Source organism: Pristis pectinata, chromosome 6 (assembly GCF_009764475.1).
Source record: "Pristis pectinata isolate sPriPec2 chromosome 6, sPriPec2.1.pri, whole genome shotgun sequence".
NCBI lineage: Eukaryota > Metazoa > Chordata > Chondrichthyes > Rhinopristiformes > Pristidae > Pristis > Pristis pectinata.
Window position 1 is genome coordinate 113575272 of NC_067410.1, and position 26156 is coordinate 113601427.

The following is a 26156-nucleotide window of genomic DNA, read 5'->3' on the forward strand; positions in this document are numbered from 1 at the left end:
ATGGCTCAAGGGGCTGAATGGCCTCCCTTCCTGCACTGCAACCCCCTCCCCGCCACCCCCCCCCCCCCCCCCGAGTTGTCAGATTCAGAGAGTCAGCGAATCAGCCACACAATGAGGGGGGGAAAACAAGGCCAACACAACCAGAGTGGGAGATGTAACGGGATCCGAGGCAGTCGGTACGTAAGATCCAAAGTCTGCCCCGTTGGTCAGGTGACGGACAGTGTAAAGTGGCTTACTCAGACTAAAGAACTCTCCTGGATTCCACACCCCCCATTCATGCCTCAGACAGACAGCTCCAGGCTGACCACAGCTCCCGCACCCACCTTCTCTGCCACACCGGATGGTCCCAACTCCCACCTGTAAATCATGTACCCACCTACACATTAACACCAAACACCAGCAGGTATATTCCATGTAGATTTATTTTGCCTCCCAAGAGTAGAAAAACCAGTAACCATGGTGATATGGGGGAAGGGAGGGGAAGGGGTAAAGAGGAAAGGAGGGGTAAGATGAATGTGGGGGAAGGGTCAGCAAGAGACTTTAAAAATGAATTTTCTCCCCCTTTCCATCTCTCGAGTCTCCTCCTTCATCCAAACCTTACAGCAATACAAATCCTTTCCACAGAAGCAGGCCTTACAGAATAAAATGGGAACATCTTAAACAGCCTGCACTTTACAACTGGAGGCTTCACGTATCTTACATTTGTACAGGACAACCCACGCTGAGCACTATCCCTCCATGGATCTTGTGGTTAAAGGTTTAGTGCAATTCAAACCACAATCCCAAAACTTCACTTCTACCCCATAATACCTTCTGTTCCTTTTCAGAACATTATTTACAGAAGAATTTCAAAGCTATTTACAAATGGACCGTTAAATGGCAAAGTTTAACACTGGACTAAATTACAAGACCCAGATGTAACATTACTTGCAGTTTAAAAACTCTCTGGGCTACTTTACAAGGGCAGGTACCTGCAGAGATGACCACGTCCTACTCCATCACCATCAGCCCCTCCACTCCTCCCCCCACCACTGCCTCCTCCTGGGTGATTCTGGCTCCCACTGAGGGGCTGCAGTCACTGGGCTCACTCCTCTACTCTTCTCCCAGGTATCATCGGCTGGCTATTCAACTGCAGAGGCGGAACACAACTTTTTCCTGGGCTAAAGCCACCATGAGTGCACTGTCTGGTGACGTGGGCTGGAGGGGTGTTGGAGACCAACCCCCATGACCTCAGTGCAGAGCAGCAACTTGCTACGCCACCAGGGGCAGTCCATCCACCAACACCTCTCCTGAAAACACAAGTTCCTCAAAATAGGAAAGAAACATCCATCGGTGTTTAAAACTCTGCCCGAGGAAAAGTAACGTCATGTCCGATTTTCCCCCCAAAAATATCAGAAGCTCCCATCAGGTTGGAGTGGAAAGTGCACTTAGAACTAAAACCAGATCGGTTTAACTCAAGCGAGTGAAATTCCAACAGTAGGCTTGTGCTATAAAACTCCACTAACCTGATACTGGAGAACAATACAGCTTCAGCTAAACAAAGCAGCGGGGGATAGAAGGCTCTGTGGATCACGAAGCACTCCCAGCACGTTTCTGTACCTGAAATTCCTGCTCAGTGACGTTAAAACCCTTCCAAGATGCCAGGAAGTGAGAGGGTTGTGCCTCGAGTGTTGGATCAGACCCCACCCTCTGGGCTGTAGCAACTTCTCCCGGTCTGTATTGTTAAATGTGCCTCCAGAAATGGCCGTACTGACAAACAGCCAACTCCCCCTGCCCTGCCTTGTGTCAACGTGGTTATCTGGGAATACAGTGCCAGTCAGTGCCTTCAGTGACGGGGGCAGGGAGAAGGTCAAGGGGGGGGAGCAAAGCAGGAAACTGGCTGTGTGTGTTATTGCGTGGCCAAAGATTCAATTAAGGCAGTGCACGGCTGGAAGTATCCCGGCCACGCAACCGAGCTCAGAATTCGCCAGCCACTCCTGCTCCCACAACCAGGCTGCGGATTCCTGGTGGTGACCTGCCCCTGCATCACTGCAGGCCACTTAGTGTTACACCCTCCGACACCTTGCTCACGGGCCCCAGGTAACATCAGAGGGACAGAGTGTGGGAAATTCCCCAAGGTGAGGGCACCCCTGACTACCCTCCACAGGCCAATTACACGTGTTGGATTAAAGACTCAGCAAGTGACACGAACCATGGCCCAGAAACACGGCCATCACTAACTTCTCGTCCCCATTGTCTGACGGGCAACATATCTCAAGCTTTAATTGCACTTCTTTGTATAACAACGGCAGGGCGTGGGGAGAAACCAAGTGGGGCTTGTGGAACACAGCCCAGCTTCCAAAGTTAAATGTGTGCAGGACTCAGTCATGGAAACCTCAGCCTCGCCAAGCTCGGGACCCAGGGTGACTCACGTGCCCTTTGATCTTTGGTGGGCTATAACTGGGGCTCAGGAGAGGTCTGTATTGTGTTTTTTTCCATCTTGACAGGCAATGTGCAAATCAACACTGCTCTGACAAGGATGCTCAGATGCCACCCGCTCTCCCTCCAAGCCAACTCAAGAAGAGTCCTCTGCACTACAAAGTACCCCTGCCCCTCACCGTCAGCCCCTCCCCAAACCACGATCACCCCCGAACTCTTCCATTGACAATGGGCAGAGACCACACTTACAGTAACAAATAATCTATGGCATCTCTTTACATAGAAGTCCTGCTTCATAGTCAGTGAAACCACAGATCAGAGTCAAATAGGGCAGCGCAGAAGATATCGCCGCCTTGGTCCATCCTCCAAGCCCCAGATTTTAATAAGAATCCCATCGAAGAAACAAGGGACGACGGAACAGTTGGACTGAATGGTGTGCCTCAGTTCCTGGGCTTGGATTATATACACATTCAATGCACGGTGAATCCTGCACCATTTGTGCCTCATCAGAAAGGCATCTCTTCAATGTGGGACCAGAACCAAAGTGTTTCTCAGTTCCCAGTGTTCCTGATTGTCCACAAGGCCAGCCACAATCGCCAGGCCTGTGCCCAGCTATTCGCTGAACCGTTTCTTGGGCCCAGTCCGAGCCCGGTTTGACCTCCTGATGTCTTGCTTGGAGTCTTTGCACTTCTGGCAGATGAAGACTTCGGGAACGTTTGATTTCCTGATTTTAGCGCAGGAGAGGTGGATCCAAGTTCCACACTCGTTGCACTCAATCATTGGCCTGCCCGCAAAAGGCTTCATACAGAAACACGTGATTAGATCCCAGGAATCGTCTTCTGAAAGGAAACGAACAGTGAATGTAGGAGTCGCTCGCTGCCCAATGAGAACACAGCCCCAAGCCCAGCTTTGATGCAACTTTCAACCCCTCCCTCTGTTTACGCAGAGCATCGCCAAGGTCGTGGAGATGACAGGCCACACTGTCCTCTTCAACTTCTCACGGAAACCTGTCCACATGCTCATACGTTAAAGATGAACTCTTCGTCTCCCAGTCTACCTCACCATGGCCCTTGTGCTTTGTCTACCCGCACTATGCTTTGGGAAATTGGTTTATTATTGTCACATGTACCGAGGCACAGTGAAAAACTTTGGTTTGTATGCCATAAAGATCATTTCATGACATCAGTGCATTGAGGTAGTACAAGGGAAAACAATAATAGAATGCAGAATAAAGTGTTACAGTTACAGAGAGAGCGCAGTTCAGGTAGGCAGTAAGGTGCAAGTCATAACGAGGTAGATTGAGAGGTCGAGTCGGGACCATTCAATAGTCTTGTAACAGTGGGTAGTGTCCTTGAACCTGCTGGTGCGTGCTTTCAGGCTTTTGTATCTTCTGCCCGATGGGAGGGGGGAGAAGAGAGAATGTCCAGGGTGGGTGGGGTCTTTATGTTGGCTGCTTTACTGGGGCATTGGGAAGTGAAGAGGGGAGGCTGGTTTCTGTGATGTAACCCATGATACACTTTCTCTGTAACAACATATTCTGCATTGTTTTATTTTTCTTTTATACTATCGCGATGTACTTGCGTTTGGAATGAGCTGTCTGGATGACACACACACAAAAGCTTTACTGTATCTCTGTACCTGTGACAATAATAAACCAATTAATTCCTATTCCACTGCCACTTGAACTGCCTACTGCCTCATGGACACCTCTGTCGTTGGTTTGACATCCTCCCACAGTCAGGGCCTGGCTCGTGACTCCAATCCCACACCAACTTGCTGCCATTAACAAACCTCGGGTGGTCTCACAAGCAGTTTCAGAAGGGAGCCCCCCTCACCACCTTCTCAGGGTGACAAATGCTGACAAAAACATGATCCACTGAAGGTTAAATCAGGAAGAGGAGAGGGTAGCTCAAAGCTTCTCAGTCACAGGCCAATCTCTTCATCAGCATCCTCAAGTCAAACATCTGCACGGCCCCAAACCACCCCAATACCTGAGCACAAAGGTTGTGCTCCAAACAGCCGGGAAACATTGGAAATGGAATGGGCAGAAATAAAATGGGAGCAAGGTTAGAAATGGAGCACTGATCGGAAGATTGTGTGGACCTGTGGAAGATTCACGAAGTGGAGGGAAGGTATAAACCTGCCTCCAGAGGGACAGGGGCAGTTCTTGTCCTGACTGTACTCGGATCATGAAAACTCCTACTAATATATCAACTCTCTCATCAAAGAGACCTACAACACTTGTACATCACTCCATAAGCATGAAGATGCTAAGCGACTGTATCCGGAGGGAAAGCACAGGGAACCAGCAGGGCATTCTCGGAGCTGAACAGGGATACTCCCACAACAAACATCCAGCTATCTCAGAAGATGCCTCAGAGGGGACATGGTGACCCTGCAGTCTGAAGGCTGTGGATACAGACCCTCCATAGACTGGAACATAAAAATATCGGCTGATCAATTACAGTACAGCACCCTTCCAGAGGGGCTAAGACATTCATTGGCAGCGTAGAACTCACCTCTCTTCAATCAGTATCTTTCCTATAAGGTAATTCTTTGCCCCTCTCAGCACTTGTTTTTAAGAATTCTGCCACTAAGCTCTTCCTGGTTTGGATAAAATAATGCAATTTTCATATCCAGCCTTGTGGAGTTGGTTTATTATTGTCTCACGTACCGGGGTACAGTGAAAAACTTGTCTTGCACCATCCATACAGATCAATTCATTGCACAGGTAGTATAAGGTAAGACAATAACAGAATGCAGAATAAGGTGTTGCTGCTTTACGGAGGCAGCGGGAAGTGTAGACAGAGTCCATGGAGGGGAGGTTGGTTTCTGTGATGTGCTGGGCTGTGCCCACAAATCTCTGCAGTTTCTTGCGGTCCCGGGCAGAGCAGTTGCCATACCAAGCCGTGATGCATCCAGATAGGACGCTTTCTGTGGTGAATAGATAAAATCTGGTGAGTGTCAAAGGGGAAATGCCAAAGGGAAAGGTTGTTGTCATGACACCATGTCACTAAGCTCCCTATCTCCTTCCTGTACTCTGAATCATCGTTATTTGAGATACGACCCACTACACTAAGCCTTCTATGAAAGTGTTGGAAACATTAAACCATTTGAAGTTTCTACAACACTATGTGTGGCGAAATGTCTGAAGGCTTTCCACAAGAGCACTACCAGGGCACACGGACATGTCAGGACAGGTGACCAACAGCTCAGTCAATGTAGGTGCCTGGCAGGATCTTGTGGAGGTGGCTGAACGGTTTCCTGAGGGGCTCCTATAACCCAGGCACCTGAACACAGCCTCCACCAGTGGGCCAACAGAAACCTAATGAGCAGGAGGCCAGGTTGGAGGGGACCTGAGATTTTGATGGTGGGGCTGGAGGAGGTCACACAGAGAGAGGAGTGGGGATATGAAGGGATTTGAACACAGGGACAAGAAGGTTTAAGCTGAGGCATTGCTCCATCAAGGGACCGTGTAGGTCACTGAGCACCAGGGATGACAATGGAAGAGATCCTGCAAGATTGGGCACAGGGTAGTGGAGGTTACAACACAGAGTTCGCTGAAGGTGGAGGACAACATGCCACATGCTGGAAAATTTGGTTGCATTATGAGGGATAATGGATACACAGCGAGACAGATCTGGATCAAGGACACCACCATCCTGCTTCCTCCAGCAAATACCGAGCAGGGCTCGAGGCTGAGAAGTTGGGCTATGTGTCTCATGTAAAGAGGAGGCCATTTAGCGCCTTGAACACATTCCACCATCCAATGGGATCATGGCCAACCTGTACCTTAACCGGGTCTGGTCCTTCACCCTCGCTCAACAAACCCATCGGTTAGTCTTTAAACTAGGCTCACACTCTTCTACCTGACAGTCAACCCAGCATCATCCCCATAGTACTTTCAGTGCTCATAGGGTGCACACCAAGGAAGTGTGGTGTTCCTGCTCCCCGCGCAGAACAGGACTGAAGCTCAAGATCGGGAGAAGGGAAGCGAAGAGGATAAACTGTTAGGAGTGACAGCTAACTCAGCTCCTTAAGGCCATGGGAAAACTGACAACATTCCCAGCGTGGGGGGAGGAAACTCACAGGAGCAGTGATATAGACTGTGTCTCATTCAATCTCATACACACGGCAAGCTGGTCACTCACAAACTTACCTTCAATCTTGAGGTTCTCTGTTGGAGCTGCATCAGGAGGACCTGCAAGGTAAAGTAGAGGAAAGTTAGCCACCTCTTCCCAAACAGCACTCGGCATGTAAAGGAAAGGCCATTCAGCACTCGAGCACAGGGTCATGGTGAACTGTACCTTAACCTGTCCTGGTCCCCAAACACTCTTCCACCCACCATCATCTAACTGTTGCAACTCCAACTTTGCTGATGACACAGAGGGGGAGTGGATGTAGTGATGAGAACATACAGAGGTTAAAAAAAGGCTGCAACCAATCGGAGTGAGTGGACAACATGCTGGATGGAGGACAACAAGCAAAAACTTCACTTTGGTAGAAAAAACAAATGCCGAGTATTTCTAAATCTAGAAAGATTGGGAGATATTGTTCCTCAAAGAGATAGGGGCATCTTTACACAGAAGTCACGGAAAACTAAATGCAGATATAGCAGACAGTTGGAACGCCAATGGTACATTGGTGCAGGAGCACAATGAGGGAGGGAAATGAAGGCTGGCTCCTGGGATAATGGGTCTGTCATCTGAAGAGACACCAAGTACAGCCTGCTCTAGAGTTAGAAGAATAAGAGGTGCCTTCATAGATACAGGAAGGAAATTTGCCATGGCTGAGGTGTCTACCAGAGGTGACAATCTCAAAATAACAAAAAAGCCATTTAAGACTGAAATGAGGATAAATTTCTTCACTCAGAGGGTGGCAAATGTTTGGAATTCTCTGTTCCGGAAGACTGGGGAGGCTTGGTGCGACTGACAGCTCTAAGGACATTAATGGATTCAAGTGATATTGTTGCAGCTGGGAATAGCTGTGGCATGGTTGAAAGGTGGGGCAATCTCAAGGGGTTGAACGGCTAATTTCCTTTTACAGCTCTTCTTAGTTCTGATGAAAGGTCACTCCCCTGAAACATTAATGGTTTCTCTCCCCACAGATGCCGTCTGATTTACTGAGTGTATTAAGTATCTTTTGTCTTGACCAGCTCATCATGTAGAGTTTTTGGGGGAGGTTGCAGTTGTAAATTATAAAGGAGCAAGTCAAACCAGAGTAGGACTTGTATAGTGAATGGTCGGGCCCTGGGGAGTGTAATGGAACAGAGGGACCTAGGAGTACAAGTGCAGAGTTTGTTGAAAGTGGCATCACAGGTAGACAGGGTGGTGAAAAAGGCATTCAGCACACCAGCCTTCATCAGTCAAGGCATTGAGGGTAAGAGTTGGGACACTATTTTACAGTTGTAAGTCGTTGGTGAGGCCGCACTTGGAGTACTGTGTACAGTTTTGATCGCCCCGTTATAGGAAAGATGTGGTTAAACTTGAAAGAGTGCAGCAAGAGGGCAGCCATGGTAGTGCAGCAGTTAGCGTAACGCTTTACAGTGCCAGCGAACCAGGTTCAAATCCGGCTGCTGTAAGGAGTTTGTACGTTCTGCCCGTGTCTGCGTGGGTTTCCTCCGGGTGCTCTGGTTTCCTCCCACATTCCAAAGACGTACGGGTTAGGAAGTTGTGGGCATGCTATGTTGGCGCCAGAAGAGTGGCAACACTTGCGGGCTGCCCCCAGAACACTCTACACAAAAAGATGCATTTCACTGTGTTTCGAGGTACATGTGACTAATAAAGAAATCTTATCTTATCAAAGATTTACGAGGATGTTGCCAGGACTAGAAGGCCTGAGTTATAGGGAGAGGTTGGCCAGACTAGGTCTGCATTCCTTGGAACGTCAGTGAATGAGGGGAAACTTTACAGAAGTGTTTAAAATTATGAGGCGCATACATAAGGTGGATGGTAACAGTCTTTTCCCCAGGGTAGGGGAGTCCAAAAGGGTGAGGGGGGTAAGATTTAGAAGAAACCCGAAGGGCAAGTTTTTCACTTGGAGTCTGGAGAGTGTGTGGAACAAGCTGCCAGAGGGAGTGGGTGAGGCAGGTACAACAGTGTCATTTAAGAAGCACTTGGATAGGTACATGGAGGGGCGGGGCTTGGAGGGATATGGGCCGAACCGAGGGAATTGGGACTAGCTGGGCAGGCACCTTGGTTGGCATGGACTGGTTGGGCCAAAGGGCCTGTATCCGTACTGTATTGCTCTATGACTCTAAGCAGCAGAGCCACTCTTTGCCAGTGTCTATGTTGAAGAGCAGAACAAACTATAAGGTAGTCGCCATGAAATCCAAAGGCGAATTCAGAAAAAGACACTTCAGAGCAAAGAGCAGCGGGGAACTGGAGCTCACTCTCAGAGACTGGTCGAGACAAATGGTACAGATGCAGTTAGGCAAAGGCTCGACAAAGGAGAAAGGAACAGGACATCGTGCTGATAGATTTAAACAAGGAAATGGGAAAGCTCAAGTGGAACACAGACACGTCACAGTGTGACTGGGTCGTTTGGCCTGTTTGTATGCTCCCTCTTCTCAATCTGTGCCCAGCAGCTCTGAATATAACCAAACTCAATGATAATGAGCAAATCGACAGATTTCAAAAGCAAAACTAGAAGAAAATTGCTGGAAATTGTCAGTGGGTCGGGCAGCATCTGTGGAGAGAGAAGCAGGGTCAACGTCTCAGACCAATGACCTTCCACCACAAGGCGGCAGAATTCAACTATCCCATACATTCTGCGTTGCAGGGAAGGGGTGCAGGTGAGAGAGAATGAGGGAAGGCTTGTAACAGGCTGAAGACCGAGAGAGAGAGAGAGACAAACAGATCGTGGTGCCAGCTGAGAGAGGGCGGCGAGGGCTCGTTAACTGCCTGAAGCAAATGTAAATAGAGGGAGATGAGTGGGAACAGTAGGATACAACACGACAGCTACTGGAGATCTGAAATAAAACACTTAGCAGATCAGGCAGCATCTGCTGAGGGAGAGAAAAGGAGTCCATGTCACAGGCTGATGACCTTCAGAACTATCCAGTTCACGTACAAATAGAAAGGCCTGTTATCATAAGGTAGAACACTACAGCAGGCCCTTCGGCTCACAATGTACCGAACACGCTGCCAAATTAAACTAAATCCCTTCTGCCTGCACGTGATCCACATCCCTCCATTCCCTGCACGTTCATGTGTCTGTCTAACAGCCTCAAACTCTGCTATCATAACTGCTTCTATCCCCTCTCCCGGCAGCCCATTCCAGGCACCACCACTGTGTACAGAAAACCTGCCCCGCACATCTCCTTTGAACTTTCCCCCTCTCACCTTAAATGCATGCCCTCTAGTACTTGACATTTCCACCCTGGCAAAAAGATTTTGATCACCTAAACGAGGTGCCTCATTTCTCCCAACCCACATTGCCATGACTACTTAAGCAGATGTCTACCAATGAGGACATGGTTCCAGGTGGGCACTTTCAACCCCCTGACACCACCTGAGATAGCTGCTGCTCCCTCACCGCCGTGGCCACACAAAGAGGAACCACAGAAGACCACCAGAGACTTCACTCAGCTGGAGGGACTGAGCAGACAGCACTCCCCCAACGGAGCAGAACTGGTACATCCTTCACCCAGCCTCCTGCCCTGCTCCTTTCTGCTTGGCCACTTTCATTCATCAGCAGGTAGCAGGTGAGGCTGGCAAGGTTGGCAATTGTTGACTATTCCCTACCCTAGGGTAGCATCCTTGGAAACCTGGGAGACTTTTGACAGAATTAAATGATTTGCAAGACCACCTCACAGAGCAGTTAAAAGTCAACCAGCCTAATGGGGCAGCAAGTCTTCCAGCTCTGTCTGTCGGCCTCACTCCCTCCCTCAAACCTTTCATTACATGTGATTTTTACTTGCAAAAATATGTCAATTTCCCCCTGCCCCAAGTTAAAGGGGCTGGATAAAGACAAGCTGGATGTAGCAGTTGAGTGACAAAGTGCCAGAGAAGTCCAGGACTGTGGATTTTGGTCCAAAGGATATTAGGTCCTTTAAGACAAGTTGACATTGTTACCTTGACTTGGACTCTCATCACTGTTTTATTTCACAGGAGCTCTTCTCTATAAGGTATGCCAAGGGATCCAGGGAGGCTTGACAGTGTGGATTCAGAATTGGCTTGCCTGTAGAAAGCAGAGGGTTGTGGTGGAGGGAGTGAATTCGGATTGGAGGGCTGTGACTAGTGGTGTCCCACAGGGATCGGTTCTGGGACCTCTACTTTTCGTGATATTTATTAATGACTTAGATGAGGGGATGGAAGGGTGGGTTAGCAAGTTTGCAGATGACACAAAGATTGGTGGTGTTGTGGATAGTGTGGAGGGCTGTCGAAGCTTACAGGAGGGATATTGATAGGATACAGAGCTGGGCTGACAAGTGGCAGATGGAGTTCAATCCAGAGAAGTATGAGGTAGTACACTTTGGAAGGACAAACTCCAAGGCAGAGTACAAGGTAAATGGCAGGATACTGGGCAGTGTAGAGGAGCAGAGGGATCTGGGGTTCATATCCACGGATCACTGAAAGTCACCTCACAGGTAGATAGGGTAGTTAAGAAAGCTTACGGGATGTTAGCTTTCATAAATTGTGGGATCGAGTTTAACAGCCACAAAGTAATGATGCAGCTTTACAAAACTCTGGTCAGATCACAGAGTACTGTGTCCAGTTCTGGTCACCTCATTATAGGAAGGATGTGGAGGCGTTGGAAAGGGTGCAGAGGAGATTTACCAGGATGCTGCCTGAATTAGAGAGTATGGATTATGAGGAGAGACTAAAGGAGCTAGGGCTGTTCTCACTGGACAGGAGGAGGATGAGGGGAGACATGATAGAGGTATACAAGATATTAAGAGGAATAGATAGAGTGGACAGCCAGCGCCTCTTTCCCAGGGCACCAATGCTCAATACAAGAGGACATGGCTTTAAGGTAATGGGTGGGAAATTCAAGGGAGATTTTTCACCCAGAGAGTGGTTGGTGCATGGAATGCACTGCCTGGGTTGGTGGTGGAGGCTGATACGTTGGTCAAGTTCAAGAGATTGTTAGATAAGCATATGGAGGAATTTAAGATAGAGGGATATGTGGGAGGAAGGGGTTAGATAGTCTTAGGTGTGGTTTGAAGGGCGGCACAACATGGTGGGCCGAAGGGCCTGTATTGTGCTGTATTGTTCTATGGTTCTCTATGGTCAAATCCAGTCTCCCATCCTCAAACAATAAAGAAGTTGAAAAAATTTGTTGCCCCAGATCATAGCCCAGGTGCCTCACTGAGAAAGCACAAGAGGTTGGGAGTCCCCACAGTTCACTGGCCCAATGGCATTCACTTAGCCAGACACACACATGCTTTTTTTAAAAAAATAAATAAATAAAAATGGGTGACATACTGGGACTACTGTCTCCAAACCGAGAAAGAGGTTAACAACAGAACACAGTTTGAGAACTTGTCCAAAAATAACTTGGTTGGTGAAGAAACATACCCTTCACCGGCTTTTCACTTTCAGGGAGCATGTGAAGGGTCGCCTACAGCAACAGAAAATGCACTGAATGTCAGATTGCATGGTGATCTATAAACCTAAACTCCCGAAAGTTCCCAGTCCCCCTTGTGGCAGTCGAGAGGCATTGTGGCATCTCCCAGCAACACAATTAAGTGTTGGTTTGAGCCGTCTGCTCAGTCCTCTGGGCTGGGAGGAAATAGCTGATACTTAATGACCTCTCATTGGGCCAATGCAGCTTTCAACTGTAAACAATGGCCAGTAGAGGCAGGCTGGTGGACCCATCTCAGGACAACTGGGAACAGGAAATAATTACTGCCCTGACCAACAAGAGCCACACCCCACCAAAAGATGCTGAGAGCCAGTCCTTTAAAGTTAATGCTTTCAAAACCAGTTGTCAAAACCAAATTCTCACACAGTGCAGAGGCCCGGTCAACTCTTTGAGCAAGCTCTAAGTCCTGGGCCTGCTCTTTTCAAATATACCGCAACTTTCCCCTTCAAACCCAATTCCCTTCGAAAATGGCCATTGATATTCCTTCCACCAGCTTTTCAAATCCAGGTCTACACCAAAAACACATTCTCACCTCTCCACTAGTTTCCCACTCTTCTGCCATAGAAAAAAACGCCAATTGCTTGTTTGCAAAATCCTTCACTTCAGAACTTTAATACTGCCCCCGAACATCTCTCTGAACAACACACCCAAGCACGGTACAGAGATCCCTCATCCTGTGCTTTAGTGTGTTAAACACACAATCAGTTCCTTAAAACTGCATGAATAATTCAGATTACTACTTCAGCTGTCTAAACTCAACAGAATGAAGTCAATAGAACATTCCTTTCCACGATTCTGGTGATGCCAAATCCCACTCTCGTCCACTGCAACGAGTCACCTGCTTCATACAGGCCAGCCCGTGTAACGGCTGTTCAGGTAACGGAAATTTGCCCTTACAGAATTCACAAATCACTGGCCAAAAATTTGAGATTGGAAATAAAATTTGCTCTATGGATTTTTATCTGAAAATAAATAAATAAATAAACTTTTTTTTTTCTTTCCAACACATGTCTTGACGCACGTGCAGATGACACAGCTTCAGAGGAGTGCAAGGAGTGTAGCTCAGGGGTCAGCTGTATTCAGCAAATGTTTACGTTCCAGCTCGGTTGATGTCCTTACCCGAACTGACGGTGGTCCCATCCACCGCTCCAGTGTCCAGCTCTTTGCTGGGTTTCTCTTCTTCCTTCACTTCCTTCCCATCTTCTACCTCCCTCTTTCCATCTGGCTCGTCGTCTTTCTCCTGATCCCCCCGAGCCTCTTTCACTGGCTCGCTCACCAAGCTTCTTCCAGCATCTGCTGGCTCCTTCTCAAGCTCTTCCTGCACTGGGATTGGTTTGCAGATCTCCTCAGCTTCCAGAGCGATTTTGAGTGTTTCCTCATCGGACTCTGTTTCGCTCTGTGGTGCCTTCTCGATGGCCTGGTAGACCTCAACAGGCCTGGGGAGTTCGGCTGGTGGTCGGGACACTTCCATCACCTTCCTGACAGTTTCCAAGCTGATTCTCTTCCCTCCTTCAGGACTCTTCCTCCTCCTCGCCCCATCCAGGCCGACTTTCTTCACAGAGACCTTCTTCTTCTTGATCTTCTCAGACTTGAGCTTCTCGGGGCTGTTGAACAGGGAACCAGCGAAACTCGGCCGCTCCAGTAAGAAGCTGTCCGACCTCCCCCGCTTCGTCCCTTCTTTAGTCCCCGTGCATTTTATCTTCTTGCCACAGTGCAGGATGTGGGAGTCCGAGGATCTCGAGGACTCCCAGCTGTCACTGTCCAACGTGCTGCCCGTGCTGTTTCGAGGACTCAGACTTGCATGTGCCCAGGGGTCGTGCTGTGAACGAGGAGGAAAGAAAGTTAAGATGCAGGGCAGGGAGAAAGCAGCTGGAAAGAAAAACAAGGAGCTTTTCACTTAAATGTATTTTTAGCTATTTGCCAGAGTGTGGTCGGAGTACTTAATGCGGTATAGATAACAAGTAGAAGAACATAGAATATTACAGCACAGCACAGGCCCTTCGGCCCACAACGTTGCGCTGACACTTTATCCTGCTCTAAGATCTATCTGACCCTTCCCTCCCACATAGCCCCCATTTCACTATCATTCATGTGGCTAAGAGTCTCTTAAATGTCCCTGGTACATAAGTAGATCAAGGACTACATGCCACAGACTAATCATACATGCCAACCTTTTACAGCAATATGACGTCCATCTGCAAGTCCCTTCAGATACTTCTTTGAGTTCAGTCCAACGTCAGAACTCATTCCAGACACACACGCCAGAGAGGGTGCAGAGGAGGTTCACCAGAATGTAGCCTGGATTGGAGAACTTCAGTTATGGGGAGATATTGGACAGTCTGGGCTTGTTCTTCCCGAAGCAAAGGAGGCTCAGGGGTGCCCGATAGAGGTAGATGTTATCCGAGGCAGAGTCAGTCAAGTCTTTTAACCACCCCCCCCACCCCGGCATCAAAAACAAGAGGGCACAGGCTTACAGTGAGTGGAAGGAGTTTTAAAGGAGCTCTGAGGGGCATTTTTTAATATGTACAGTATACACACACACACACACACAGTGGTTGATACCAGGAACACTCTGCCAGAGGAGGAGGAGGAGTCGGATACAATCACAACATTTAAGAGGTATTTAGACCGACACGTGAATGGGCAAGGCCTTTAGCTATACGCTGCTAATGCGGGCAAATGGCATTAGTGTAGATGGTCCTCAAGGTCGGCATGGACGATGGGCCGAAGGGCCTGTTCATGTGCTGTACAACTCAATGCCTCTACTGGACTGATGTGTATCTGCCCTCACGGGTACAACCGGAGCAGTGTGGTCACTGCTTGGTCAGGCTGCACCAGGCTAATCAGCAGATCTTCAGAGATTGGGTCCTCCTTCAACACTGCAGCATTTCCCATCATGCACCACCTCAAAAATCCCAGCCACTCATTGGACAGATATGCAATAGTTAAGACTAAAATCCAGCCCAATCACTTCTGCGATTTGTCCTCAGCAATCTGAATCATCGATGTTCTCAGTTGGCTGTGATGATCCTCGATCATCAACAGAATAACCATATGTGCCTGACTATTCTCAGCCTTAATTGCATCTGCCCACAGCAGGGGCAAGCAGACAGACCAAGCACAAGGTCAGCAACCAGGAAGGTGCCTGTGGCTCTCTCTCTCTCTTCTGCACTCTGGAACTGGGCCCACACAGCTGGCTCAGACCATCACCACAGGTGCCCAAACCACGGCCCACAGGCTTAGCCCAACTCACTCTGAAGAAGCTGCATGTCTACAGCTATTACACCAGAACGTTAAGGTTCTCCCCATCAGGAAAGGACTGAAAGGGCTACAATGGATTCCCCTTTTCATAGAAGGAAGAAAGATGCGGGCAGGGTGGGCTGGTGAATGAGCAGATCTTCAGGATGCTGAAGACCTTCAATATGGTGGACATTTAGGGGTTAAAAATACAAGGTGGTTACCAACAGGGAATCAGCAGAAGAAAAAAAAACGAGAGCAACAAGTAATGTTGGTTGAGCAGAACAGAAGATGCATGCAAGAGGAAGTTAGATAATTCATGAGGGAGAAGGAAACAGGAGATGAAGAGGGAAGGAAGCTGCTGAAATATATGAAGTATAGGACACAACGATGGACCAAGTAGCCTTTTTCTGCTCTGTAAATACATTTTAAACCCTTACTCTTTCACAAGACTTCAGGCACAAGCATTAGGTGAGTAACTGTTCTTCAAGCACTGGAATGTTCTCCAACCACTGGTCAAGTTTAGGCCCACACCTCAAGCAGGACAATGGGGGTTGTGCTTGGCCAAGCACAGCCCTGACCCCTGTCGATGTCTGCAGGAGGGTCCTGACAAAAGGCTACTCCCCAGCTGGGGTTCAGTGTGGATTCAGGCCTGTCCTGTGTGTTTGAGCTCCCTGGAGGATGGTATAAGCACTTGTTGCAAAGATGCATGGTGGGTGATTTGTGTACAATGGAGGGAATGAAAAGTTAGTCGGGTTTAGGCAGGGTGGCCGGAGGAAGAACATTAGCCAGCTTACAGGGGGTGTAGTATTTTTAACCAGATACATCTTTAACCCATGTGGAAGCACTGATGTAAAATCATATCCGATAAGTGAAACCTATGACAGGGCGATACTCCCATTGTACTGGACCATGTGAAAGGACAAACCCAGGATCATCCCGCTCAGACACCAGCTAACCAAACCCCTGACCCCTCTTTGAAGCATCTAGCCCCTTGAAATGGTTCCAACCACGTTTTGCCTCCTTCAGCTTGGCAAGATCCAAACCGTGTTCCTCATTTTGTTTTTAAATAAATCATTGAATTTTTCAGGGAGGCCATGAGCTCATCGGGCCTATGTTGACCCTTGGAAGGAGCTCTCCAATCTGCCCCATTCTTTTGCAAATTTCCTTTTGGAGTAATAATCCAGTTCCATTGAATCTGCTTTCACTCTCTCAGGCAGCACCTCTCACATCATAATTCACTGCCTACAAGAAATTCTCCTGCAACTCCTCTGCTGCTCCCTGCAATCCGTACCCTCTGGCTCCAACCCTCCTGTCACCGGAACACTTTCTCCTGAGTTACTTGTCAGAGTCCCTCACAATTTTGAACTCTTAACCGCCTCTGCTCTAGTGAGAGCAACCCTTTCCTTCAGTCTCTCCAACTAAGTCCTTCAATCCCAGGACCATTCTGCTGAATCCCACCTGCCACCCTCTCCAATGTCTTAATATCCTCCATAACATGCAGACCCCAGAGTGGAACACAATCCTGCAGCTGGGACCAAACCACTGATCTATTAAAGTTTAATATGGAAGAGTTTCCTGATATCGGTCTCAGATTTACCAAGAGCTCATGTTAAGGACTTTCCCTTGGCCATACTATTCCCTTTCATCCTCCGCTTCCTTTAAAGATTCATTGAGGAATCACCAATGTCTAAGAACTCAGAGAAATAGATTGGTAAAAAGCAGGAGAAGCTACAGTTGATCCAAGCTGAAACAGGCAGAGGAACCTTACCTCCTTAGGATACGGGATATAGCCAGCGTAAGCCAACACAAATGTACAGAACTGGTTGAAATCCTCCACTGTTCTTTGTCTCTTCTTTGGCGGCTAAAAATAAAACAGAACGATGTTTCAGAGACTTGAAAAAGCCACTTATAATCGATGATCCCAGTGATCACCTAGTCCTGCTAAAGCTCCAAGTTATGATCCCCACCATTTTAGCCCTCTAACCAACATACCACCAAACCCTTCCACCCTTCCTCACCCTCTCCAGCCCTGTAAACCGCCAGAGTCCTGCTTGTTGGACATTGTGGGGGAGGTGTCTTGGTTACAATGTTATCCTACATATTGAGGGTAATTGGTTTATTATTGGCACATGTACTGAGATACAGTGAAAGCTTTCGTTTGTGCGCCATCCAGACAGATCGTACGCAAGTACATCAAGGTAATACAAAAGGAATACAGAGTTACAGTTACAGAGAACATACAGAGCAGGTGGATAAATAAGGCACAAGGGCAACAATGAGGTAGATAGAGATATCAAGGATTCATCTTTATCATACAAGAGGTCCATTCAAGAGTCTTGTAACAGCGGAATAGAAGCTGTCCTTGAGCCTGGTAGTACCTGTTCTCAAGCTTTTGTATCTTCTGCCCGATAGAAATAGGTGGGGGAAGAAGAGAGAATGGAGGGGATGAGCGGGGTCCTTGATTATGTTGGCTGCTTTCCCGAGGCAGTGGGAAGTGCAGACAGAGTCACGAAGGGGAGGGTGGGTTTCGCGATGCTGGGCTGTGTTCCCAGCTCTCTGCAGTTTCTTGCCGTCTTGGGCAGAGCAGTTGCCATGAGAGGAATTGACAGGGTGGATGCCAAGGGGTTATTTCACTGGTGAGAAGAATCTAAAGACAGCAATAATGGGTCAGCCATCAGGCATGGAGATGGAGGCTGTGAACCTTTGGAATACTCCACCCAGAGAACTGTAACCGAGCATATTGAAGACTGAGATCAATAGATTTGTGGATTGAAGGACAGAATAGGGGAGTGGAATGGTGGACAATGACCAGCCACGACATTACATTGTGCTGCATTACAAGGTTTCACACAGCTAATTCCTGCTGCTACTGATGATCTCAACTACCTTACATTTCAGCAACCAGCTCTAAGGTATGGTCACTGGGGAAGGGAGCCAAGGGCCAATGGCATCTGTAGAATTGCTCTGGGGGAGGCCATTCAGCTCCTCAAAACCATTGCTCTTCCATTAGACCACGCTGGACTGTACCTCAATCTCATCCACCTTCGTGCCCCAGGTGAGATGAGGAAAACAGCAACAGAAAACACACATGAAGGGAACACTGAACATTTGGAACACTCCATGAAAACTATCAAGGCTCAACGCCAAATGGAAAGGTCAAAACTGAAATTAAGAAATTTGCATTAGGAAAAAGTATTAAGAGTAATATAACAAGAGATAATACAGACTTAATGGCTATGGACCAGCTAAGAGCTTTAAATGAGGAAACAGGGTTTGTATAGCTTCCTGTACGTCAACAGTACTTGATGCCTGAACTAATCCTGCCACAGGAGAATGTGCCTGACACAAATAATTATGGAGTTGCTCATATACCCCTACCAGAACCTTTTGATCCATTTGCAATAGACTCATTTGTCACTAATTTTTTGGCCTATCTACCCTTGTCATTTTGAACACTTTACTTAAAAGATACCCAGTTTTGGGCTCTCTCTTCTGAAGTCAAGGTACTGCCCTGGTAAATCTGTCCAAATTCAAACGTCGATGCACACTGTGGTGTGGTGCCTAGATCACCTCACACTACTGGGCTGAGAAGAGGCAGATGGCGTTCAATCCAGTTCAATTGGCATCATGGTTAGCACAAACATGGTGATACACTTTGGAAGGACAAACTCCAAGGCGGAGTACAAGGTAAATGGCAGGATTCTGGGCAGTGTAGAGGAGCAGAGGGATCTGGGGGTTTATATCCACAGATCCCTGAAAGTTGCCACACAGGTGGATAGGGATGTTAGCTTTCATAAGTCGTGGGATCGAGTTTAAGAGCCGCGAGGTAATGACGCAGCTTTACAAGACTCTGGTTAGACCACACTTGGAGTACTGTGTCCAGTTCTGGTCGCCTCATTATAGGAAGGGTGTGGAAGCATTGGAAAGGATGCAGAGGAGATTTACCAGGATGCTGCCTGGTTTGAAGAATATTAGCTATAAAGAGAAGTTGGTCAAACTTGTTTTCTCTGAAGCATTGGAGGCTGAGGGTTGACCTGATGTAAACTGTACATAAAACAATTATGAGAGGCATAGATTAGATAGTCAGGGTCTTCTTCCCAGGGTGGAAATGTCAAATACTAGAGGGCATCGGTGTAAGATGAAAGTTTAAAGGAGATCTGTGAGGCAAGTTCTTTATTTAAAAACACAGAGTGTTAGGTGCCTGGGACGTGTTGCCAGGGGAGGTGATGGAAGCAGGTAATGATAACATTGTTTAAGGGTCATTTAGACACCGGAACAGGCAGGGAACAGAGGCATTTTTAGTCAGGTGGGATGAGTTAGATTGGCATCATGGTTAGCACAAACATGGTGGGCCAAAGGGCCTGTTCCTGTGCTGTTCGATGTATGAGCATGGAAGCAACGATTCAAAGGCTGCTGATAAACTTGACGCCATTGCCAAGCCACTGCAACAAGTTGCTAGCCATCAATATACAATTAAACCCTACAGATCGAGAAAGGTCAGATCATCAGCTGGTTGTGATTTATTAGTGTTTTAAAGGCATTGAACATCCTTAATTAACTATTAGAAAATTGATATGTCAGTCATCCAAGACAAATGGAAAATATACTGGGGCAAGTTCAAATGACTCTGGCCTGAAGCTGGGATTTGCAGGCTACATTCTAGTTTGTTATCCCACTGCACCCACCACTGAAGCTACTGTAATGATGTTCTACAGATGAGGGGATGCACAGTATCAAAAAATGTACAGGAAAGTAATGTACAGGAGCACAGAGCAAGACAGCGAGGGCTGGCTAAGGCAGACGAAGTATGTGTTATTGGACAATAAAAAAGAAACTAGTCAGAGCAGAGCTGGCAATTGCATACAGTTCTGGTCACCACATTACAGGAAGGGTGCAATAGCACGAGGGAAGAGATTTACCAGGATCATGCCCAAGCTGGAGACTTCAGTAACAAGAGGCTGACCAGCAACCTACAAAGCTGCAGCCAAGTCGAAAATGGGAGACTCAACCCTGCACACAATGAACTGCATGGTCCTGCACTGCAAATATTTATTAATCCATGATGACAATCACATTGCACCTTTCCCCAAAATATCCCAAGCAGAAACTATCAACTCAATTTAGACAATTTACTATTCCAAGACACACAATGGAGCACCCTTAATTCACCCACCTCAGTAATCCAGTGCCCATGACCACTTCTGACCCGCCAGCGTTACAATGACAGACCCGGCCCCACCAGTACCGTATCCCGGTGTTATACAGTGACAGACCCGTCCCCACCAGTACTGCACCCGTGTTATACAGTGACAGACCCGTCCCCACCAGTACTGCACCCGTGTTATACAGTGACAGACCCGTCCCCACCAGTACTGCACCCGTGTTATACAGTGACAGACCAGTCCCCACCAGTACTGTACTCCAATGTTATATAGTGACAGACCAGTCCCCACTGGCATTGTACCCATATTATACAGTGACAGAACCGTCCCCACTGCTACTGTACTCCAGTATTATACAGCGCCAGACCCGTCCCCACCGGTACTGTACTCCGGTATTATACAGCGCCAGACCCGTCCCCACCGGTACTGTACCCTGGTGTTATACAGTGACAGACCCGTCCCCACCAGTACTGCACCCCAGTGTTATACAGTGACAGACCCATCCCCACCATTATTGTATCCTAGTGTTATACAGTGACAGACCAGTCCCCACCGGTACCGTACCCCAGTGTAACAGTGCTAAACCCATCCCCACCGGTACTATACCCCAGTATAACAGTGCCAAACCCATCCTCGTCGGTACTGTACCCCAGTGTTATACAGTGCCAGACCAGTCCCCACCGGTACTGTACCAGTGTTATACAGAGACAGACCAGTCCCCACCGGTACTGTACCCCAGTGTTATACAGTGACAGACCCATCCCCACCATTATTGTATCCTAGTGTTATACAGTTACAGACCAGTCCCCACCGGTACCGTACCCCAGTGTAACAGTGCTAAACCCATCCCCACCGGTACTATACCCCAGTATACAGTGCCAGACCCATCCTCGTCGGTACTGTACCCCAGTGTTATATAGTGCCAGACCAGTCCCCACCGGAACTGTACCAGTGTTATACAGTGACAGACCAGTCCCCACCGGTACTGTACCCCAGTGTTATACAGTGACAGACCCGTCCCCACCATTATTGTACCCCAGTATTATACAGCGACAGACCCGTTCCCAATGGTACTGTACCTCGTATTGATGGGGACGAGTCTGTCGTTGTATAACACTGTGGTACAGGACTGGTGGGGACAATCTGTCGCTGTATAACCCCGGGGCACGGCACCGGCGGGGACGGGTCTGTCGCTGTATAACCCCGGGGCACGGCACCGGCGGGGACGGGTCTGTCGCTGTATAACCCCGGGGCACGGCACCGGCGGGGACGGGTCTGTCGCTGTATAACCCCGGGGCACGGCACCGGCGGGGACGGGTCTGTCGCTGTATAACCCCGGGGCACGGCACCGGCGGGGACGGGTCTGTCGCTGTATAACCCCGGGGCACGGCACCGGCGGGGACGGGTCTGTCGCTGTATAACACCGGGGCACGGCACCGGCGGGGACGGGTCTGTCGCTGTATAACACCGGGGCCCGGTACCGGCGGGGACGGGTCTGTCGCTGTATAACCCCGGGGCCCGGTACCGGCGGGGACGGGTCTGTCGCTGTATAACACCGGGGCCCGGTACCGGCGGGGACGGGTCTGTCGCTGTATAACACCGGGGCCCGGCACCGGCGGGGACGGGTCTGTCGCTGTATAACCCCGGGGTACGGCACCGGCGGGGACGGGTCTGTCGCTGTATAACCCCAGGGTACGGCACCGGTGGGGATGGGTCTGTCGCTGTATAACCCCAGGGTACAGCATTATGGAAGCAATGAAAGCTTCACTGGCCAAGAGGGTTGAACAGTGCTGGGTGGAGTCACCGAGACAGGGAGGAGTGATGGACGGATTTGAATACAAGGACAAAGTCAACAAAATCCTGGACCCATGGAAACAGGAGGTTAAAAAAATGCGCAACATAAACATCTTAAAAACACACATCGCCGGCCCATCTCAGCCGTCCCCGTGTCGATCCTACGCCCCGCATCCACCTCCGGTCACCGGGAAACACCCAGAATCCCCACATCACCCTCCCAGACACAACAGCGAACATGGGGACAGGAGGGGCCAGGCTGCCGGCAGAGTTTGAGAGCGCCCCGTGAACAAAGTGCCGCGCCTGTCCCAACTGTCCAACCGGTCGCCGCTGCTTTCACAGCCCTGTAACCCGCTGATTGCACAGAGGCGAATCCTGTACAACAACCGACATCGCGAGGGAGGGGGAGGTGTGGCGGGACGGAGAGACACAGAGGGAGAGATAGGGGTGGAGGGGGGAAGGAGAGAGCGAGAGAGAGGGAGCAGAGGGAGAGATAGGGGTGGAGGGGGGAAGGAGAGAGCGAGAGAGAGAGGGAGGTGGGGAGAGAGACGGGAGGGGGAGGAAATCAGAGGAAAGAGCGGGGGGGGGGGGTAGAAATCAGAGGGAGACAGACCGGGCGGGGGTGGGGGGTGGGGGTGGAGAAGAGAATTCAGAGAGACGGGTGGGGGGGGGGCGGGGAGAGCAATCAGAGAGAGAGAGACGGGTGGGGGGGCGTAGACTGGGGGGGGGGGGAGGAAAGAGGAGGAGAAGAGAGAAGCCCGGGAGACCCAGCACAAGGGAGGCGGGGAAACAAAAGAGGGAGCGTGTCACACGGAGAGGGAGACGGGGGCAGACACACACACACACAGCGACACAGGCGTCGCCAGCGATGGTGAGGCACCGAGCGTCGGGGGCTTCCTCCCCCCGGAGCTCCGCCGGTGTCTGGGAACCCGAGCACCCAGTCCCGGTCGGGGCAGGGGGGCGAGAGAGGTGGTGGCGGGGGGTGGCAGGCGGCTGGGACCCCAGCGAAGAGCCAGCCGAGGCAGCGCCCGATCCCAAGCGATCGACTGCAGAAATAGCGATGATCAACCCCCGCCCATCAACACACACCGAGTCGCCAGAGGAGCCGCTCCCCGCTCCCACCCTCCCGACGTTACACCGCCCGCAAAGAGGAAACGACAACGTTAACACAACCATCGATTGCAATCTGCAAGTTTCCACAATCCAGGAGCGGCTGAAGTCTCGCATTTGCTGACATTAGTTCACAAGCACCCCGGAGCCGTTTATTTAGATCATTAACTTTATATATATTTTTACACCGAATTATGCCGAGAGCACAGATAGGCAACATTCAGAGGGCGCCGGAGGATTTGCAACATCAGAGCGGCCCGGGGTAGCAAAACCTGCCGCCCAGACATCCGACGGAGCCCGCTCCGGCCGACAGCGAGCCAACCCTAAGCTGGTTTCGCACCGGGACCAGCCCAAGGTTCCCGGTGGAGGCACCGTAAACCACCCCAGCCCCACATGAGGGAGGGAGGGAGGGAGGGAGGGGAGGAGAGAGGGAGACTCATTCCTGCACATGTTGGGGAGGGGATGCAGCCTCGTTTAAAACAGTGAGGAAATCCGAAGCAGAGCACGACAAAAATAATAAAATAAAACTAAAGGAAGCACAATGGGGAGCAGGCGGGCTGCGCGCTGCCGGAATGTAGGAGGGAGCTGGAGAGAGGGGTCCTGGAGCCTCTGGGTGGGGGGATGGGAGGGGATGGGGGGATGGGGGAGCCCAGCTCTCCCCGTCTCCCTCCACCCCCGGCTCAGGGTCTGTGCACGCTGCCCCCGCCTCGCAGCCACACTTCAGTCACTCTTTGCAGCCTTTTGTCTGAATCCAGACTCACTTTTTTTTGACATCCACCAGCAAGATGGCGACGGCAGAGGCAGTGCCTGTACCCAAAGTGCTCAGACCGCCCACTCTGGCTCCTGTCTCATGCAACAGGACACGGTGAGGGAATACCGAGCGGCCACGGGGAGTGTGGGACAAACCCGCCGACTTGTCACACATTTGCCAGACTTCAACCACACACAACACCCCCCCCCCAAAAAAAATGCATCAGTACTCTGGTACAAACCCGGTGCAAACAACTCCCTGCACCAATTCCTCCGAGGCTGCCTCCCCAACAACAAGGGGGCTTCCCTCCCAGTGCGGCAGCAGCCCACGATGTCACACCAACCGAGCACACAAACACCGCCTGCCCGACGTCTCCTGCAAGGAACCGTGGAGCAGAAAACCCAGGAAACTCACCTCAGACATCACCGCTGCTCCGGGGGCTGGCTCTGTAAGAGATGTAAGAGAACTGGAGATTAATTACAACAAAATGCACACGGAGTGAGGCAGAGACAAGCAGCCTCACGCTCTCTCACACACACACAGAGTTGCGAAAGAATACACTGAGTGCCCAATACAACTTATAGACCCACAGATCCACTCAAAAGTCAACCTGGAGTCTGAAAGTCAAGCTCCCCGCTCCCAGCGCGGTCTTTGTGTGCAGATTCGGATTAAATCCTGCCCTTGTTTATCGAGAGGCTAAAAGTGAAGCCGGGCGGGGAGAGGGGGCGGGTGGGACGGGACGCGCCCAGTCCCACACTCACTCTCCATTACCAGCTACAAAGCCTCTCCGGCCAGCACACGCTCCCTCACCCGCCCCTCACCTGCACAGACTTGGCTGCCGATCTGGGATGTCATGCCTGCGGCCGGGGCCCGCCGCTCTCCGCGCCGCGCCGCCGATTGCACCGACAAAGGGCAGCCCCGCACGCTGTGGGGCGGAGGGAGCGCGGCGCTGCCGACACCCCGATCCGACCCTCGGCCAAACTCAACCAGCCAGTTCCGCCCCTCAATGACGTCACCAGGCCCCCCGGCCGCGCCACCGCCCATGGGGAGGGGGTGACGCAGCGCGGCGGAGACACAGATGTGAGTAAAACCACCACAAATCACCTCACAAAGCACCAACAAACGATTTTATTTGATATAAAATTAGACTCTGAGGATATGTAGTTGTTGTGGACGGAATTAAGGCTGAATGTATTTCCTATACTTCCATCGCCACCCCTTGCAGCGGCGGGTTGAGTGATTGTCAGTTGGTATCATCCATTCTCCCGACGTTCCAGCCTCGTTTCTGCCCGCGTTCTATAAATAGCGCGGCGGCGCGCCGGGCGCCTCAGTCCGAGCCAGGCGCTCGGGGATAGTGGTAGGGTGGGTTGCTGCTGCTGCTGGTGGTGGAAACCCCTCATGGGGCTCTCTCACCACAGAGGAGGAGCCGCGGGCCTCGAATTCCCACCGGCTCTTCGTTAGCTCGCTACCCAGTCAAAACATCGCGGCTTCGGCTGAACTTCGACCTGCGGGTAGGCCCGGCCGGCAGGCTGAGGGAAGTTGGGCGGCCTGGGGATCGCGGCGGGGTGACGCGCTCTCAGCCACAGCCCGTCACCCTCGCACCGTCATTGGGCGGTGGGATCTTCCCGTGCTCCGGGCGGATGACGGGGGAGGGGCCGCTGAGCCCGTTCCCGCCCGGAAACGCAGGTCGCGGCAGGCCATTCGGCCCTTCGAGCCCCGTGCTGTCTCTCCGCAACAGTCTCCAGTTCCCGTGGTTCCCCTTCCCACAGCCGCCGCCCTCCGCGCACAACCGGAGCCGACAGTTCCGGTAACGTTAGCAACTGCTGGAGGACCTCAGCGGGTCAGGCAGCGTCTGTGGAGGCGGAGGGATGGGCGAGGTTTTGGGTCTGGACCGTCCGTCAGGGTTAAATCTGTGTTCACCTCTCTCCCTACTGCTATGCGAATGCCCAAGGATGCTTGCAGTTGGCGCTGGTGTGACCGGCGTTATTGCCCTCCCCAGTTCCCCTCTGAAGCTGCAGATACAAAAGGGTCTGATGTAGGGTTTTGACCCAAATCATTGACCATTCTTTTTTTCCCCTGCCCCCAGACATGCT

At 50.4% G+C, this 26156-nt stretch overlaps 1 protein-coding gene across 2 annotated transcripts; it reads right to left on the bottom strand.

The window, feature by feature from the left end:
• Positions 1-410: 410 nt before the first annotated feature.
• LOC127571509 (PHD finger protein 13-like) lies at positions 411-25159 on the bottom strand. 2 transcript variants are annotated; one of them, XM_052017933.1, is made up of 6 exons: positions 24885-25159; positions 24478-24509; positions 17015-17107; positions 13126-13825; positions 6578-6619; positions 411-3257 (listed from the first exon to the last, which is right to left on the bottom strand). In XM_052017933.1, exons 1-6 carry the CDS (start codon positions 25105-25107, stop codon positions 3031-3033), a joined length of 1317 nt encoding a protein of 438 aa, XP_051873893.1. In that variant the 5' UTR covers positions 25108-25159; the 3' UTR covers positions 411-3030. The 2 variants fall into 2 exon arrangements, with proteins under 2 accessions (XP_051873893.1, XP_051873894.1); XM_052017934.1 differs by having other exon boundaries at positions 411-3254; positions 24885-25045.
• Between the last annotated feature and the right edge of the window lie 997 nt (positions 25160-26156).

What these genes read in the sequence shown, in the direction of transcription:
- LOC127571509 (XM_052017933.1), bottom strand. Translation starts at nt 25,107, where the DNA reads ATGGGCGGTGGCGCGGCCGGGGGGCCTGGTGACGTCATTGAGGGGCGG. An exon ending in ATATCCCGTATCCTAAGGAG is followed by an intron (nt 13,826 to 17,014) that starts GTAAGGTTCCTC and finishes CCTCGTTCACAG; the next exon opens with CACGACCCCTGGGCACATGC. An exon ending in TGGGACCACCGTCAGTTCGG is followed by an intron (nt 6,620 to 13,125) that starts GTAAGGACATCA and finishes TTTACCTTGCAG; the next exon opens with GTCCTCCTGATGCAGCTCCA.